Raw genomic sequence first — 18,199 nt, 5'->3', positions numbered from 1 at the left:
TGTTTGTCTCTGTTTGGTTTTCTTGAAATTAAAAAAAACTGGGACAACTTCTCTTTAAATTCATAACAGTGTTGGGGTGGGAGGGATGGGGTGGCTGGGTGATAGACATTGGGGAGGGTATGTGCTATGGTGAGTGCTGTGAATTGTGCAAGACTGTTGAATCACAGATCTGTACCTCTGAAACAAATAATGCAATATATGTTAAGAAAAGAAAAAGATAGCAGGAGGGGAAGAATGAAGCGGGGGGAATCGGAGGGGGAGACGAACCATGAGAGATGATGGACTCTGAAAAACAAACTGAGGGTTCTAGAGGGGAGGGGGATGGGAGGATGGGTTAGCCTGGTGATGGGTATTAAAGAGGGCATATTCTGCATGGAGCACTGGGTGTTATATGCAAACAATGAATCATGGAACACGACATCAAAAACTAATGATGTAATGTATGGTGATTAACATAACAATAACAAATTAAAAAAAATTCATAACAGTGTTATAAACCATAGGTGTATAGATAGAGGTAAGGGAGAAGACTTATTTTCTTAGGTTTTTAGCAAAATTCAGCTCTCATAAACACCTTTAATTTCCTTTGTCCTCTCTCCTACTTCTAACCCTGATTAAATATTCAAACTGCCACTTCTCTCCTTGTACTCAAAAAGTTTAGCCCTTGGAGGAGAAAATTACACAGCCATTCTGATTCTTCTTTTCGTATTATATGAGTATATATAAAACCAGCAGACATGATGCTATTTGAGAGTCTTACTGAACTTCCGTAGTGCATTCAGTCTCTCTCTAAGATAGCTGTTGCATACTTTTCCTCTCTTCCCAAACTTCCTACAGCCTTACTCTTAAGCTGATGACCTTGCTTCATCTTTCACTGAAAAAAATAGATGTAATTGATAAAAGTACCTCCCTTTCCATCACCAGATTTAATAACTTATCTACTTCCTATTAGAATGAAATTAATATTGGGACTAGTATAGAAAGTTTACTTCTATTATCCTACCTCTTATTCTCTTCTGAATCCTCTTCATTTGGGCTTTCATCCCCACCACTCCATTGAATGGCTCTTATCAAAGTCACCATTACCTCCAACATACCAAGTAGTCATGTCCAGAGTCACTGTTGCATTTAAACCTAATTGGGAAGTATCTCCTGTCAAGAAGTGAATGTCCTATCTGGAGAAAAGGCTAGCTGTGCAAATTGTCTCCTTTCTTCTGAGTTACATTTGAGACCTTGCTCCCTTTTGGCAAAATTTAGGTTGGCAATGATGACAACTGTAGTCATATTTTATTTGATGTTCTTTTCTTTTCCATTCATTATATTCAAAACTCCGTAATTTCCATTTCCCATTTGAATTTTGTGTTTCTGGCATTCCATTGGTGGAGTCCTTGTCTGCCTCATGAGCCAACCTTTTCACTTCGGTGCCCTGGCAGCTGTGGAATAACTTAGGCTGGTGAGACCAGCCTCCTGGGAAGATCTGTTCCTAGGTGTTAGATCTGTTTCACATGGAGGATCATTGTCACCGGATGTTTGAGAGTAGCTGTTGACTTCTGAAATCAGTGTCACTAGAAGCCTTTTGAGGATTCATACTTGTCAACCTTGAAACATTCCAGGGTTTGAATGGAATTTTTTTTTTTTAAAGATTTTATTTATTTATTTATTTGAGTGAGTGCTCGCTTCGGCAGCACATATATTTATTTATTTGAGTGAGCAAGAAAGAGAGAGCATGATTGGGGGCAGAGGGAGAGGGAGAAGCAGACCTCCCTTCTGAGCAGGAGCCGGACGTGGGGCTCGATCCCAGAACCCTGAGATCATGACCTGAGCCGAAGGCAGACGCTTTTTACCGACTGAGCCACCCAGGCACCCCTCGAATTTGTTTCTATTACACTCTTTTTTTTGTAGTAATAGGATAACACTTTAATTTTCCGCTACTGTTCCCATATTTCTGTAAGGAACATTTACTCTTCTACTGAAGATGGCTGCTTTCCTTCTTTAAAATATATGGGGCTAGTCCTGTTAAATATTAAATATTTTTAAATTAAATATTAAGTTCTTTACTTTTTTTTTTTCTGATCCAGACACTTGTTTTTCTTTGGTATTTTTCTATGTATTAGGGGAGCTCTAGTAGTGATATATATGAACTCACTATGTCCTGGGTCTGCCAAAAGCATTCTCTCGTCAGAACAATATCTAACTGTCTGATATCTAATTTCTCAATGTCCTTTTAATACATTTCTCCTTTAATACATTTCTACTTTCTTGTGCCTTTCCTTAGAATTCTAATTCTGTGAATTTATTTGTGATAGTCCTTTAGAGCATCAGAAGTACCTTTATCTCTACTTGCCGTTATAACCTTGAAGTACAAGTAGTGCTTTGAGTATTTTACACTGATTTTGCTGGTAGTCCTTTTTGAAATATTGCCAAATTTTCTAATTTTGTTCCAATATTTTATTTTTATTTTTTTAAGTTTGCAGACCCCTGAAGTATGATGTTCATGAAGCAGTTTTTTTTTTTTTTTAAGATTTTATTTATTTGACAGAGAGAGACACAGCAAGAGAGGGAACACAAACATGGGGAATGGGAGAGGGAGCAGCAGACCTTCCGTTGAGGAGGGAGCACAATGCAGAGCTCGATCCCAGGACCCTGGAATCATGACCTGAGCCGAAGGCAGACACTTAACGACTGAGCCACCCAGGCACCCTGTTCCAATATTTAAAAAAAATTGTTTATTATGAAAAATTTCAAATATATACAAAAGTAGAAAAAATAAATATTTGATATACCCATCTTCCAGTTTCAGTAATTCCCAGCATTTTAGCCATTCTGATTTCTAAGGGGTAGTTCTCCAATTGCTTTTATTAATGGAATTTAGGGGTGACTTTAACAGGATGCTTCCCAAGGGGGTTGTGAATCCTGGCTCCTTGTAGATCTCTTGCTTTTCGTTGGACTTTGTCACTATTTCTGATCTCATGAATACCAACATGTTTTCACCTTTTCTGTAATCATTTTTTATCAGCAATCTGTGCTCCATGAATCTCTTTTTCCTTATAATATTCTATTCTAATTTTAAAGATCTCATTTTCCTTCCTTATCTGTCTTACTTATCCCAAAAGTTCTCATACCTTTCTTCTAAAGAAAGATTTCTCATCTTCCACTTTAAACAACATCTTTTCATTTATCTCTGCATTTTTTTACTGTTCCTAAAATAATTTTTTGGAGTTTTGTTTTTCTCTATTCAGCCAAAGGATACAGCACATTCTCATTATAATAAAACAGACATACTCTGGTTTTTATTAATCAATAAACAATAGAACTCAGAAATCTAGAGCCATGGTCAGAATTTGTAGTTTGCAAATCTAAGTTCAAGTAAAATCATGGATAAGGTTTCTTCCTGCCTAATTCCTTGTCTTAGCTCTGGGGGCAGTTCAAAACAGAATTTGGGGGCATCTAATTGCACATTGTTTGTCAAGAGCTGGCCTTAACACTTAAAATCTAGAAGCTCCCTCTTGTGTTCTCTTGTCCACAGGGAATGTAGGAGGTGCTATTTAAAATCTTGGTCTGCAGACCTGACTGCAAAACACTGTAATAGTGAGAAAAAATTTAAATAGGCACTTTTCTCCCCTAATTCCTGATATGGAATCTCACCTCAGCTTTCTTGGCAATACCCAGCCAGGGTGCATCTATGGAATTCAAGTGTAAGCTGCAGCAAGCAGCCTGTCTTACAGCTCTCAGTGAGGGCTGTTTCTACTTCCTCAAGGGTATTGTCATCTGTATGCAAGGGGACAAAACCGCCATAAGCTGTGGTGACTTACCAAGAAGTAACTCTTACATGTCATGACCCCAGTAACAACCTAAAATTTTACTCCTTATTTGTTTTCCTCATCTATTTCTCAGAGTTCCAAGCCAGTACGTTAGATCTTAAAGACTCTTTTGATTTAGACTTACCCAGTAAATTGTAGACAGCTCTACCTGTCTTGCCCAAATATGGAGCCATGAAAGAACAGAAAAGAATGTGTACCAATTCCCAAAATAAAGGAGGGAGCTAATAAGCATGCCCAGCATTCTCTCCTAAATTTACCTCACTAAACTTAGTCAACCTCCAGAGGGCCACTGGGGAGGAGGGGAGGCCACCATTACCTCGGGGCGGGGTGGGGGGCAGGAATCTCTTCTCATGGAAATCTGAGAAGGAAGAAGTATTCAAGTGTCCACCACCAGTAGCAAGTATTCCTTTTCCTTGGAACACCTTGTTCTCTAGGAGCCCAAGATAGTCTTTCTCCTGGTTTTCCTTGTACTTCATTAATACCTCCACTTCCTTCATCTCTTCTACAAAAAATCTCTGCTTATTTACTCAATCGCCAAATATTGGAGATTCATTATAGACCCTTTTATATTTAAAGCCCATTAGCAGGGCCAACTGGCATTTTCTCCAAGATAGATACCTAGTGTACTTGCTTCTCACCATGCCTCTTACTGAAACCTTAGTCTAAATCATCACCATCCTTTACCTGGAGTACCCTCCTAATTGTTCTCTCCACCTCTGCTTTTGTCCCCATAATTTATTCTCTACATTTTATTCAAAGATTTTATTTATTTTTATTTATTTGTCAGAGACAGAGAACACACAAGCAGGGGGAGCACCAGGCAGAGGGAGAAGCAGGCTCCCCGCTGAGCAGGGAGCCCGATACGGGACTCGATCCCAGGACCCTGGGATCACAACCTGAGCCGAAGGCACACGCTTACCTGACTGAGCCACCCAGGCACCCCTATTCTCTACATTTTAAACTATATCTTTGTAAAACCTAAATTTGACTATACCAAATACCTGCTTAAAATCATATGGTGACTTTTTGCCAGTAGAATAAGAGTTATACTCCTTACCATAGTTTCCAAAATCCTGTGGAATGTGGTCCCTGCCTCCTTCTCTGTCCTCAACCCCTACCATTTTCCTTGCTTTCTATGCTCTTAGCCACACCAACCCAACCTTATTTTGTCCTTTCCATATACCAAACTTATTTCTTTTCCACAGTCTTTAAATGTGCTGTATGTATACTTTGCCTGAAACCATTCTTCCATATTTTTTCATGGTTGCTGCCTTCTCATCTTTGAACCTCTTTCCTACTCTAGCTAAAATAACCCTTTCCACATACACCCTCCCCCCCATACATGATCCTCTCCGTTCTGTTTTGTTATGTTCATTATTATCTGATGTTATATTTTTGTTTATGGATTTATTTTCTATCTTCCTGGACTAGATTGTGAGATCAGTGAAGGCAGGACTCTTGTTTTGTTTACTGTCAGGTCCCAGCATCTAGAATTATGCCAAGCATGTAGTAGTTGCACAATAAATATTTCTTGAATAAATTACATAAGGCAGAATTATGTGAAGTACTTTAATAGAAATGTAAAGTTCAATAATAAATGTGCAGCAGAGTGAGTATTTATTCTCTGTGACCGACCAAGGAAGGCTTTACATAGAAAAATGCCAGTTGGCCTAACATGGAACAGGATAAGTAAAAGCTGGATAAATTGTGGTAGAAGATGATGATAGCATTCCAGGGAGAGGAAAGAGCAGGAGAAAAAACATAGAAAGTATACATTGAAGGAACAGCAAAACTACATTTAACTCAAGAAAAATAGTTTTCTTTACTTGATTTCTTTCTTTTGGTCTGTTTTGGAATTAAACATATTATCACTTGAGGTCTTTGGTATTTAGAGAGCAGTAAGGAGTTAAATTAGAGAAGCAAACTTGGCTTTGGCCATTCCTTGTTTAAAAGTTAAGTTGCTCAGGAAATGGAAAAATTTTAGAATATATCGATTTTAGTTCAGTACATTTTTATCACTTTATCCCTGGTTTCTATGTAACCAACTCAGATCTTTTCTGGCAATAGGCAGGAGATTACTTACAAGGAAACAAACAATTAAGGTTTTGGAAAAGGACTCATATGTACTCTCAATTTCTATCTTCTCACTTTTTAAAGTGGAGATTCTGGAGAAAAAAGCAAATAACTAAATCTAGTTGTTCAGAGGGTTTAATAGAGGACATATTTTCTGGTGTGTCAGATCACTTATAAGCATTAAACTGTTTCTCTGGGAAATTTTAAAGATTTTTTCTGTGTGTTTTTTTGTTTGTTTTTTTATAGCCACGGTCCAGAACGACATCAGTTTTTTTTAAAGGGCCAGGAAAAGTGGTGATGGTTGCCATTTGCATGTAAGTACCATTTAAAATAGAAATATATTATTTTTGGGACGCCTGTGTGGCTCAGACGATTAAGCGTCTGCCTTCGGCTCAGGTCATGATCCCAGGGTCCTGGGATCGAGCCCCATGTCGGGAGGGGCTTCGGCTCAGGTCATGATCACAGGGTCCTGGGATGGACCCAGGGCCAGGGATGGACCCAGGACCTGGGTCCTCTGCTTCTTCCTCTGCCTGCTGCTTCCCCTGTTTGTACGCTCGCTCTCTCTGTCAAAAAAAAAAAAAAAAAAGTATATTATTTTTAATGTGTATATCTATGAATGTAAAAATTTATTACTTGGTATTTAGGTAAAGGGTTATAAGTTCATGTTATTAGAAGGAAGTTGAATGAGCCTTTGTTAATATTGTCAGTAAAATGATGAGGGAAGAGTCCACATAGATATCCATGCTTGTGCTGGGTCTATTTTTGGAGTGGTTAGGATGTAAGAATAGTTGCTCTCTGAAAATTCTTTTATTTTCACTGGAGTTGAAAGAAGTCTTTTTTAAAAAGGTGAATTGGCTGAGATCATTTTTTGAGTAACTAAATCAACCTGGGTCATAACTACTGAAGAATATTTATATTTCTTGTTTTTCCCCATTTAACTTAGAAGAACATAATTGATATTTGTGCCTCTTCTTTTTCCTTCTGTCTTCTTGATTCGTATTGTTTTGTTATCTTTTTTCTCTTTTGCTGATTAATATATTTTAGGATATTTAAAACTATTAATTCCATAATTCATTAGTTTGTTTATTTCTAAAATATATACATATGACATGTCAGGAATTGTGGTAGGGTCTTGAAATACAAAGATACAATTCATAATTCTCATCTTTAAGGATTGGAGGGGCACTAGACTGGAGAATGTCATGTACAGTAATGTAGAGAAGAGATGATGATGCACTAAACTGAGATAATGAAGGTAGGGATGGAAAGACATGTTTAGGTCCAAGAAGTTTTAGGAGGTATGGTCAAGGATGGGTCCAGGTTTCTGGTTTGGACAATTGGATAGATAATGGCATCATCATTGAGAGAAGGAGCACTTGAAGGAGGGGCAGGCTGGCAGCAAAGGAAATGATGAGTGTATTTTTGAGTTTGAGTGATCTGCCTGTAGGGCACCCAAGTGGAGTTGGTCAATGGCATTAATTCCTCTCTTCAGTAAAGTGAGGTTAGCAATTAAAACTTTCTTCATTGGAAGAATGTATGTAATATATGTAAACTGCTTAGTGTAATACCTAGTACATAACAGGTCCTTAATAAATACTAATATATGTTGGGTCTGAAGCTTACAAAGGAAAGCTGGATTAGGGATTTAGAGTTGAGGGTTATTAATACAGAGATGATAATTAAAGCCATAGGAGTAATTTTTTTTTTTTTTAGATTTTATTTATTTATTTGACAGAGAAAGACACAGTGAGAGAGGGAACACAGGCAGGGGGAGTGGGAGAGGGAGAAGCAGGCTTTCCTGCTGAGCAGGGAGCCAGATGCAGGGCTCCATCCCAGGACCCTGTGATCATGACCTGAGCCGAAGGCAGACGCTTAACGACTGAGCCACCCAGGTGCCCCAAGCCACAGGAGTAATTAAGATCACCTGGAGAATGTGTATGAAGTGTGAGGAAGAAAAATCCCTCAGGAGGAAACCTTGAATGCTAACATCTGTGAAATGGGTAGAGGAAAAGAGCCTGCAGAGGAGACTGAGGAAGAGAAAGGAGCAAGACAGAAAGGAAAGCAAATCAGGAACTAGGAGGAAAACCAGGGATATCATGGGTGCCAAGGAAGACAGTCCTTTAAGAAAAAAGTGGCATATGCTTCTGTGAGATTAAGGAAAAAACTAAAATGTTTTCAGGAATTTAGTAGCAAGAAACAGTTGTGGTATTGATAAGAATAATCTACTGAGGTATCTGAGGCATAAGCCATTGTTAAATGGACTGAAGACTTAGTGCAAAATGTGGAAAATGGATACAGCAAGAGGAGCTATAATTCTTTCAATGAAGTGGAAAAGAGGGCAAAGAGAGCTGGAAGGGGATGTACAGTTTCCTTATTTATACAATGAGGATATTAATATTTATATAATAATAGTGTTATAATAAAACATGGTAAGTGACTAAGTGTAGTGCCCGAGGTAAACCGTACCAGTCATTAGTGTTGGAATCTGAACAGCTAGCTTCCTCAGAGCTAACCATGTTTATTTTTAGCATCTATTATCTTCTAGTATGATTCTGAGACTGCTTGGTCTAGATTTGTCTTCACCTCTGGCATCTGGCCTGCTTAAGTAAATAGACTTTGTGACATTAGTGTGCTGGACAATATCATGTAGATCCTCTTTAACCTACCCTAAGACACTTAATTTCTTTTCTAACTTTACTTCATCCAAATATAAAACACACTCTTCTCATAAGTTCTCAAAATATACTTAAGTAATTTGTTTACACATATCATGTTTCTTCATTTGAATATTTAATGATATCATAATCTGTGTTTTTCAAATTTATTCTCTTATTACCTAAAATATAATAAATTCTTAAAGGCTAGAGATTCTTTTTAATTTACTTTGAACAGAATCTAGTATGGAGGTTTATATACTCAATTAAATAAGCTTTTGGTGGAAATTTTTATCAAAACCTATGCTAAATTGTTTTATCTTTCTCTCCTAGCAATGGATTAAACTGCTTCTTTAAATTTCTTGCCTGGATTTATACCGGTTCAGCAAGTATGTTCTCTGAAGCTATACACTCTTTATCTGATACTTGTAATCAGGTAAGGTGTAAAAGTTTTTTTCTTATTAATTTTAAAGTAAATTTTTTAAGGCTTTAGTCTAAAAGTTGACCTATTTAAAAAACAGATGATTCCTATAGTTGGCTTGAGGAATAAAATGAAAGTTTTTTTTACTTTTGATGATGAAGTACATAGAAATTTGATCATAGTATTTTATTTATTATTATTTTTTAAATCAAGGATCTTCTTTATTACCTTTGTTTTGAGAGAGAGAAAATGAGGTGAGTGGGTAGGGAGAGCGGCAGAGGGAGAACGAGAAACTCAAGCAGGCTCCACACCCAGTATGGAGCCCAGTGCAGGGCTTGATCTCATAACCCTGAGATCATGACCTGAGCTGAAATCAAGAGTCAGATGCTTAACTGACTGAACCACCCAGGTGCCCCTGATCATATTTAAAGCACGTTGTTATGCTTTAAGAACTTACAACAGTGGAATATGAAGTATAGCATTATCAGTAGTAAGTGTTGGGCAGAATCTTTTGTATAAGAGATTCTTATCATTAGGTAGAAATTTGGTCTCTGAATATGAATTCTTATGACTATAGGGGCCAATTAAGTTTTTTGAATAAAGCTATAAAATAATCGAGGTGCCTGGGTGGCTCAGTAGGTTAAGTTTCTGACTCTTGATTTTGGCTCAGGTTGTGATCTCAGGGTCATGGGATCGAGCCCCACATTGGGCTCCATGCTCAGTGTGGAGTCTGCTTGTCCCTCTCCCTCTGCTCCTCCTCCGCGCGCGCGCGCACACACACACACACACACACACACACTCTCTCTCTCTCGCTCAAATAAAGAAATAAAGTCTTAAAAAAATAAAGCTATAAAATAATCACAAGTGATTAATGAACTAAAATGATTTCACATTAGACTGTTTTTTTTTTCTTTAGATTTTATTTATTAGAGAGAGAGCATGAGCCGGGGGAGGGCCAGAGGGAGAAGGAGAGGGAGAATCTCAAACAGACTCTCTGCTGAGCATGGAGCCTGATGCGGGGCTTGATCTCACAACCTTGAGGTCATGACCTGAGCTGAAATCCAGAGTTGGACGCTTAACTGACTGAGCCACCCAAGTGCCCCTAAACTGGGATTTTTAATTCGTTTGCTTGAATGTACAAATGAAGAAAGATTTTTATAAAATTAAGAGCAAAAAACAAAACCCAAAGCCAGCAGAAGGAAGGAAATAATAAAGATTAGAGAAGAAATAAATGATATAGAAACTAGAAAAACAATGGATCAATGAAACCAGGATCTGATTCTTTTTTTTTTTTTTAATGAGAGCACACATATTCCGTGTAAGCGATGGGGGAGAGTGGCAGAGGGAGAGAGAATTTTAAGCAGACTCCACCGTTATCATGGAGCGCCACATGGGACTCGATCTCACAACTCTGAGATCATGACCTGAGTCAAAGTCAAGAGTCAGATGCTTACCAGCTGAGCCACCCAGGTGCCCCTAGGAGCTGGTTCTTTGAAAAAATCAGCAAAATTGATAAGCCTCTAGCTAGATTGATCAAGAAGAAAAGAAAAAGAACTCAAAAATCACAAATGAGAGAGAAATAACCAATACCACAGAAATGCAGAAGACTGTAAGAGAATATTATGAAAAGTTATGTGCCAACAAATTGGATAACCTAGAAGAAATGGATAAATTAAACTACCAAAACTAAAGCAGGAAGAAAGAAAATTTGAACAGACTGATGACTAGCAAGGAAATTGAATCAGTAATCAAAAACTCCAGGGGTGCCTAGGTGGCTCTGATGGTTAAGCATCTGCCTTTGGCTCAGGTCATGATCTCCAGGTCCTGGGATTGAGCCCCTCATCTGGCTCCCTGCTCAGGGGGGGAGTCTCCCTCTGTCTCTCCGCCCTGCTCATGCTCTCTCTCTCTCTCTCTCACATGAATAAATAAAACCTTTAAAAGAAAAAAAAAAAAAGCCTCCCAACAAATGAAAGTACAGGACCAGACGGCTTTGCAGATGATTTCTACCAAACATTTAAAGAAGAGTTAATACCTATTCTTTTGAAACTATCCCAGAAAAATAGAAGAAGGAGAACTTCCAAATCCATTCTATGAAGCCAACATCACCCTGATACCAAAACCAGGTAAAGATACCACCAAAAAAGAGAACTACAGGCCAAACCTCTGATGAACATAGATACAAAAATCCTCAACAAAATACTAGCAAACCAAATCCAACAATACATTAAAATAATCATTCACCACAGTCAAGTGGGATTTATTCCTGGGGTGCTAGGGTGGTTCAGTATTCCCGAATCAATCAATGTGATACATCACATCAATGAGAGAAAGGATAAGAACCATTTGATCCCTTGGGGGGATGGGTTGGCCTGGTGATGGGTATTAAAGAGGGCACATACTGCCTGGAACACTGGGTGTTATATGTAAACAATGAATCGTGGAATGCTGCAAAAAATAAAAATAAAAAAAAGGAACCATATGAACCTTTCAATAGATGGGGGAAAAGCACTTGATAAAGTACAACATCCATTCATAATAAAAACCCTCAACAAAGTTTAGAGGGAACATACGTCAACAAATAAAGTAAAGGTCTTATATGAAAAACTCACAGGGAACATCATAGTGAATGGGGGAAAACTGAGAGCTTTTCCCCTAAGGTCAGGAACAAGTCAAGGATTTCCACTCTCACCACTTTTATTCAACATAGTACTGGAAGTTCTAGCCACAACCAGACAACAGAAAGAAATAAAAGGCATCCAAATTGATAAGGAAGAAGTAAAAATGTCACTATTTGCAGATGACATACATGGTATATATAGAAAATCCTAAAGACTCCCCCAAGAAACTACTAGAACTGGTAAGTGAATTAAGTAAAATCTTAGGATGCAAAATCACCATACAGAAATCTGTTGCATTTCTATATACTAATAATGAAGCAGCAGAAGAGAAGTTAACAAAACAATCACATTTACAATTGTATCAAAAATAATAAAGTCTGTAGGAATAAACTTAACCAAAGAGGTGAAAGACCTATACTTGGAAAACTGTAAAACACCAATGAAAGAAATTTAAGAAGACACAAAGAAATGGAAAGACATTCCATGCTCATGGATTGGGAGAACAAATATTGTTAAAATGTCGTATTACCTAAAGCAATCTACAGATTTAATGCAGTCCCTATCAAAATACCAACATTTTTCACCAAATTAGAACAAACCTAAAATTTGTATAGAACCACAAAAGACCCTGAAGAGCCAAAAGAATCTTGAAAAAAGAAAAGCTAAACTGGTGGTATCACAATTCCAGGCTTCAAGTTATATTACAAAGCCGTATTAATCAAAATAGTATGGAACTGGCACAAAAATAGACACAGAGATCAATGGAACAGAATAGAAAACCCAGAAATAAACCCACAATTATATAGTCAATTAATCTTCAACAAAGCAGGAAAGAATATCCAGTGGGAAAAAGACAGTATCTTCCATAAATGGTGTTGGGGAAACTGGATAGCTACATAGCAAAAGAATGAAACTAGACAACTTCCTTCCATTGTACCCAAAAATAAATACAAAATGCATTAAAGACCTAAACGTGAGACCTGAAACCATAAAAATGCAGAAGAGAGCAGAGGCAGTAATTTCTTTGACAAAGTATTGGGACTACATCAAAATAAAAAGCTTTTGCACAGTGAAGGAAACAGTCAACAAGACTAAAAGGCAACCTATTGAGTGGGAGAAGATATTTGCAAATGACATATTTGATAAAGGGTTAGTATCCAAAATATATAGAGAACTGATACAATTCAACACCCCCCAAACAAATAATCCAATTAAAAAATGGGCAGAAGTCAGGGGCGCCTGGGTGGCTCAGTCGTTAAGCGTCTGCCTTCGGCTCAGGTCATGGTCCCAGAGTCCTGGGATTGAGCCCTGCATCGGGCTCCCTGCTTGGTGGGAAGCCTGCTTCTCCCTCTCCCACTCCCCCTGCTTGTGTTCCCTCTCTCGCTGTATCTCTCTCTGTCAAATAAATAAATAAAATCTTTAAAAAAAATAAAAATAAAAATAAATAAAAAATGGGCAGAAGGCATAAATAGATATTTCTCCAAAGAAGACATGCAGATGGCCAACAGACACATGAAAGGATGCTCAGTATCACTCCTTATCAGGGAAATGCAGATCAAAACTACAATGAGTTATTACCTCACACCTGAATGGTTAAAATCAAAACACAACAAACACCAGTATTGACAAGGATGAAGAAAAAGGAATGCTCGTGCACTGTTGGTAGGAATGCAAACTGGTACAGTCGCTGTGGAAAACAGTATGGAGGTTCCTCAAAAAGTTAAAAATGGAACTATAATACAGTAGTTGCACTACTGGGTATGATCCAAAAAATACAAGAACACGGGCACCTGGGTGGCTCAGTCGGTTAGGCATCTGCTTTTGGCTCAGGTCATGATCCCAGGACCCTGGAATCAAGCCCTCCATCAGGCTGCCTGCTCAGCGGGGAGCCTTCTTCTCCCTCTCCTGCTCCCCCTGCTTGTGCTCTCTCTCTCTCTCTGTCAAATAAGTAAATAAAATCTTAAAAAAAAATACAAGAACACTAATTCAAAGGGATACATGCTTAACAACTGAGCCACCCAGGCACCCCTCTATTGGGTTTTTAAAAAATGTTTTATCCATCTCTCTGTATGTTGAAAATTTCCATAATATAAAGTGCAAAAAGACATGATGTCAATTGTGATCATCTTTTCAAGCACACACACACCCCTTCCTGAAATCTCTCACAAATATATTCACAAAAGCAACATTAACAACTATATACAAGTGTATATAAAGATAGTCTGAAATATCCATCAGACTCTTAAATGATCCCCCCCCCCCCACACACAGGAATATTATTCAGCCATTAGAGAAAAAAAGAAAGAAATCCTGCCATTTGTGACAACATGGATGGACTTTGAGGGCATTACGCTAAGTGAAATAAAGTCAGAGATAGATACTGAATGATCTCACTTATATGTGGAATAAAATAAAAACACCCCAAACTTATGGATATAGAAAACAGATTGGTGGTTGCCAGAGACAGGGAGTTAGTGGAAGTGGGTGAAATGGGTGAAGGTGGTCAAAAGGTACAAACTTCCAGTTATTAAAAAATTAATTTGTTGTAATATTTTTATAACTATAGTATTTTTTTCTTTACCTCTTGAGAGACTAAAATACCTCAAGTTTTAAATTTAGACCTGTGCTTCTAGTGATATTTAGGTTTACAATTTCTGTACAGTTCATTTTTTAAAACTTTTCTGCTAAGTAATATACAGTACATCGTTAATATTAATTGATATGAATTTATCGAGCACCTGAGTTTATAATGTAGTGTTTAGAAGAAATCAGTCTTTGCTCTTCTGTAAGGGGGTCAGAACAATTAGAAAGATATTCCAAGATGACATTTAAGCAGTTGCATGATAGTATGATACTGAAGGAAAAAATCAAAAAAGGAAAGGAAAATCATGGAGGGGGAAGCATTTATAATGCTTCTTAGCCAGTAGATATTAATATCCATATGTTGCAAACCAAACAGATGTAGGTTATATTTACAGATATATATATATCAGTGTGTATATTTATATATATATACACACACACATTGTAATTATGCAGAAAAAGGTGTGAAAGGACCTATCTCGTGTTACCCTACCTCTGGGGGTTGTGAGGGGGACAGGATTAGGGATGGTCTGTGATACCTTATTTTTATAGGAAAAACTAATAAATTTGGTCCACATTCAGTTTATGAAAAACTTGATATCCTACACTTCATTGTGTGGCCAACCTGAATATTAAGGATTTTAAAAATAATTGAATACCCATTGGCTATTTTGTAAACATTATAAACACACACACATATATATATACACACACACACATATACACACACACATATACATAGTGTGAATTAATGAATATTTCAGTTTAATTTGCAAGTTTAAAAGGATCCTGTGTTCTATCTTAATTTGCTCTCATTTTCTTGGTTTGATTCACTGAAAAGCCATCATCTGTGTTTTAGGTAGTTTTAACTCTCTTTTTCTTTGGAATCCAGTAGAAAAAAAACTGTAATACTCTGTGTATTTAGGGTAGGATTTCCAATATCAAAACTTAAAAGTCCAATCATATATTTGTTTTAGCCATTTTCAAGGTGGTGTAATCTCTATTTTACTAGAGAGAGTGTTTCTATCAAGTTTTTTGTAACCTACAGGGAACCTCATCTATGAAGAATTTGGTTGTCTTGAAGCTTTACCTATCTGATTATTTGATACCATGCTGAAAAAATGGAAAAGCCCCAGATTAGGGAAATAGTACCACGTAGGGTATTCACTCGGAGGCCTTGTATTTTTTTTAAACAAATAATTCTAATAAGGTAATCTTTTTTGGATCTCTAAACTCAATCAAATTAGAATAGAAAGGACTTACTAGGGTCAAGCATACTAATATCGGGAGTTTCCAGTGGATAACTCTTTTTAACAAAAGATGCAATTGAAAAACCAAATAAATGAAAGAAAGGAAGAAAAGATCAAGTCTGGGGAGGAAGGAAGGAAGGAGAGAAAGGTGGTAACTAGGATTAAAGACATGTTCGTATTTTTGCCATATTTACTTTATGTTTTTGGTTTTTTAAAAAAATAAAGTCTTAGTTGTAATTAGCCTTACATCTTTATTCCCTCCTTCCACACCCCAGATAATGTACATATTGATATGTATACTCCTTGTGCATGGCTTTGGAAGATCTGGTAGAAATATATTTGTCTGTATACAATGTATACTATTTAAAATTTTTACTGTCTTTTATTTGTATAGCAATATGTTACTTTTCCTATAAAAATATCAGATATTACAGACTATCCTAATCCTACTTCTCTCCTCAGAGGTATAAACAGTTGAATGTATATTCTTTTAGACCTTTTGCTGTGCTTTACATTATGTGTTGTCTACAAAATGACGTAAGTTTTTTTGTACTTTACACACTGTTCCTGATTTTTTTTTTCTTCCACTTTAATGGTATGTGTAGGAGCTTTTACCATGTCAGTACAGAAAGCTCTGTCTCAACTCCATTCTTTTAAACTGTTGTAGATGTAACTATGGTTTGGCAATACCAGCATTTATTTTGCCATTCCTTATTGAGGGATTTTTAGGTTGGCTTTCACATTTTTTGTCTTTATAAGCAATGGTGTTTTGAACCCCTTTGGGTTCATCTTTATTTCTCTAAGGTAAGGACTGTAAACCAGAACTGCTGGGCTGTTGTGTATGTGCATGTGAAGTGGTTCTTTGCCATTGTCAGATTGCACGCTCCAGATTGGTTCTACCACACTATACTCTCCATCTTGCTAATAATTATTTACCCTTTTTTCTTCTTCTCCATAGGGTTTACTAGCAGTGGGCATCAGTAAGTCTGTTCAAACACCAGATCCTACTCATCCGTAAGGACATTGCCTTTATTTTATTTTTTGGCAGCAAGTCATTGAAATAAAAGCAGTTGAATTTTGGAAGTCTCCTGCAGTTTATATACCTGCATTTTTGTGTTAAAGATTTGGTCAGTTCTTTCACTATAGGATCTAAAATGTAGGACTCAAACACAGTGTCAAAATAAATTCAAGATATAATTTGAAATTTGTGTTTAAATTATTTTTATGCTTTGTAACAGCATAGAGATCTTGTCCTCTTCATATTTGATAATTAATAACAAAGCACATATTTTGATCTTAGAGTTCTATTTTATTTGGTTAAAGGAAACATTCTACATCTAGACTAATAGGCACTGAGTCTAAAATTGTAGTGATAACTTTTATTAAATCCATATTTATTGTATTTTAATCCTGTTGTGATTTGGAAATAGTATTCTGCTAACATTTTAAAATTATTTATTTGTAAAATGAGTATTCTTTTATATTATTTTGAGTCACATCAGTTATTTTATAGAGATTTTTTCCTTTTACTAACATACCCAGCTAATACTTTTGAATTCCACATGTATCATTTATTTAACAAGTTTCAATAATAAAATTTGATCAGTCTTAAGGCAGAAAAAATGTACTTTTATTTCTGTAAAGGAGTCTGCCTCTGTGCTTTATATAAAGGCCTTTTTTTTGCTTAAAAGCAAGACACTACTGTTTTCTCATAAATGATAGTATATTTTGAATATCCTAGAACTATCAATAAGCAATTATAGAGAGCAAGTAGCTTTCTTATCTACTAATTACACATCATTACACTATTTTACTGTGTCAAGAAAAATTTTTTTCCTGATTAGTTTTATACACCAAAATTTTTAAAACAGGATAAAATTTTATAATTTTAGGTTGTGAAGATTTCTTTTTAAGGTATTTTCAACGATCTACTTGAGTGCTGCTCAATAAAATTTTCTAGTGATAGAAATATTTTATATCTGTCCAGTATGATAGTCAGTAGCTACACGTGGCTGTTGAGCATTTGGAATGTGGCTAGTGTAAAGATCTACATTTAAATTTTTATTGTTTTAATTAATTTAAATTTAAATAGCGTTATGTGGCCGATGACTAATATGGGACAGTGAAGATCTACATAGTTAAAATTTTCAGTCAGAACCTACAATTTTTTGAAAACACATAGAAGGAAAGTATTAGCACTTAATTTAGATCTTAATTTACTTTAACTGAAATAAATATATATATATCCTATATTACTTTGGGGGGTACATTTAGAAAAAGTAAGTTTTTCTAAATCAAATAGGTAGAACATTGTCATATCTATAAACTGAGAATTCCCTATTGCAATATTACTACATATTTGCAGAAATAATTAAAAACAGTTTTAATTAAGACCTATTGTTTAAATTTGCATCTGCCAGAAGGGTGCCATAGAGTTTGGCTTTGGGAGTAAATTTCCCAGGAAATATTTTTATTAATGAGATTCCTTTCCTCGTATAGTATTATCATGTTTTTGAGCTTCTTAAAACTCAGTATTTTATTGATACATACAGTAATACAAAATAATACACATATTGACAAAGATTCTTTAAAAATGAGATTTTTTTTTTAAAAACTTGCCATAAAAACGCCCGAAAAACTGAAGTTCATAGTCCTAATAATAGTAGTTAGTTGCTGTGTGCTAAACTATTCAGAACCAGCCCCAAGTATCCAACATCAAATTATAGGCAAGAAGACCAAATGTTTAGTTAGAAAGCTGTATTACAGGGAAATTTAAATG

The 18,199-nt window shown here is 36.3% G+C and overlaps 1 protein-coding gene across 2 annotated transcripts in view; it reads left to right on the top strand.

Moving 5' to 3' along the window:
- The window catches only part of SLC30A9 (solute carrier family 30 member 9), a 79,792-nt gene that overhangs the window by 39,741 nt on the left and 21,852 nt on the right, over nucleotides 1-18,199 (top strand). For both annotated transcript variants that reach the window (XM_021701605.1, XM_021701606.2), the window contains exons 8-10: nucleotides 6,141-6,208; nucleotides 8,882-8,984; nucleotides 16,379-16,434. In XM_021701605.1, the coding sequence (XP_021557280.1) occupies nucleotides 6,141-6,208; nucleotides 8,882-8,984; nucleotides 16,379-16,434 (227 nt within the window). The remainder of the gene's footprint in view (nucleotides 1-6,140; nucleotides 6,209-8,881; nucleotides 8,985-16,378; nucleotides 16,435-18,199) is intronic.

This window comes from Neomonachus schauinslandi, chromosome 2, assembly GCF_002201575.2.
Source record: "Neomonachus schauinslandi chromosome 2, ASM220157v2, whole genome shotgun sequence".
Lineage (NCBI taxonomy): Eukaryota > Metazoa > Chordata > Mammalia > Carnivora > Phocidae > Neomonachus > Neomonachus schauinslandi.
The sequence above is the reverse complement of the archived record's forward strand: the minus strand, read 5'-3'. Positions and strand labels throughout refer to the sequence as shown.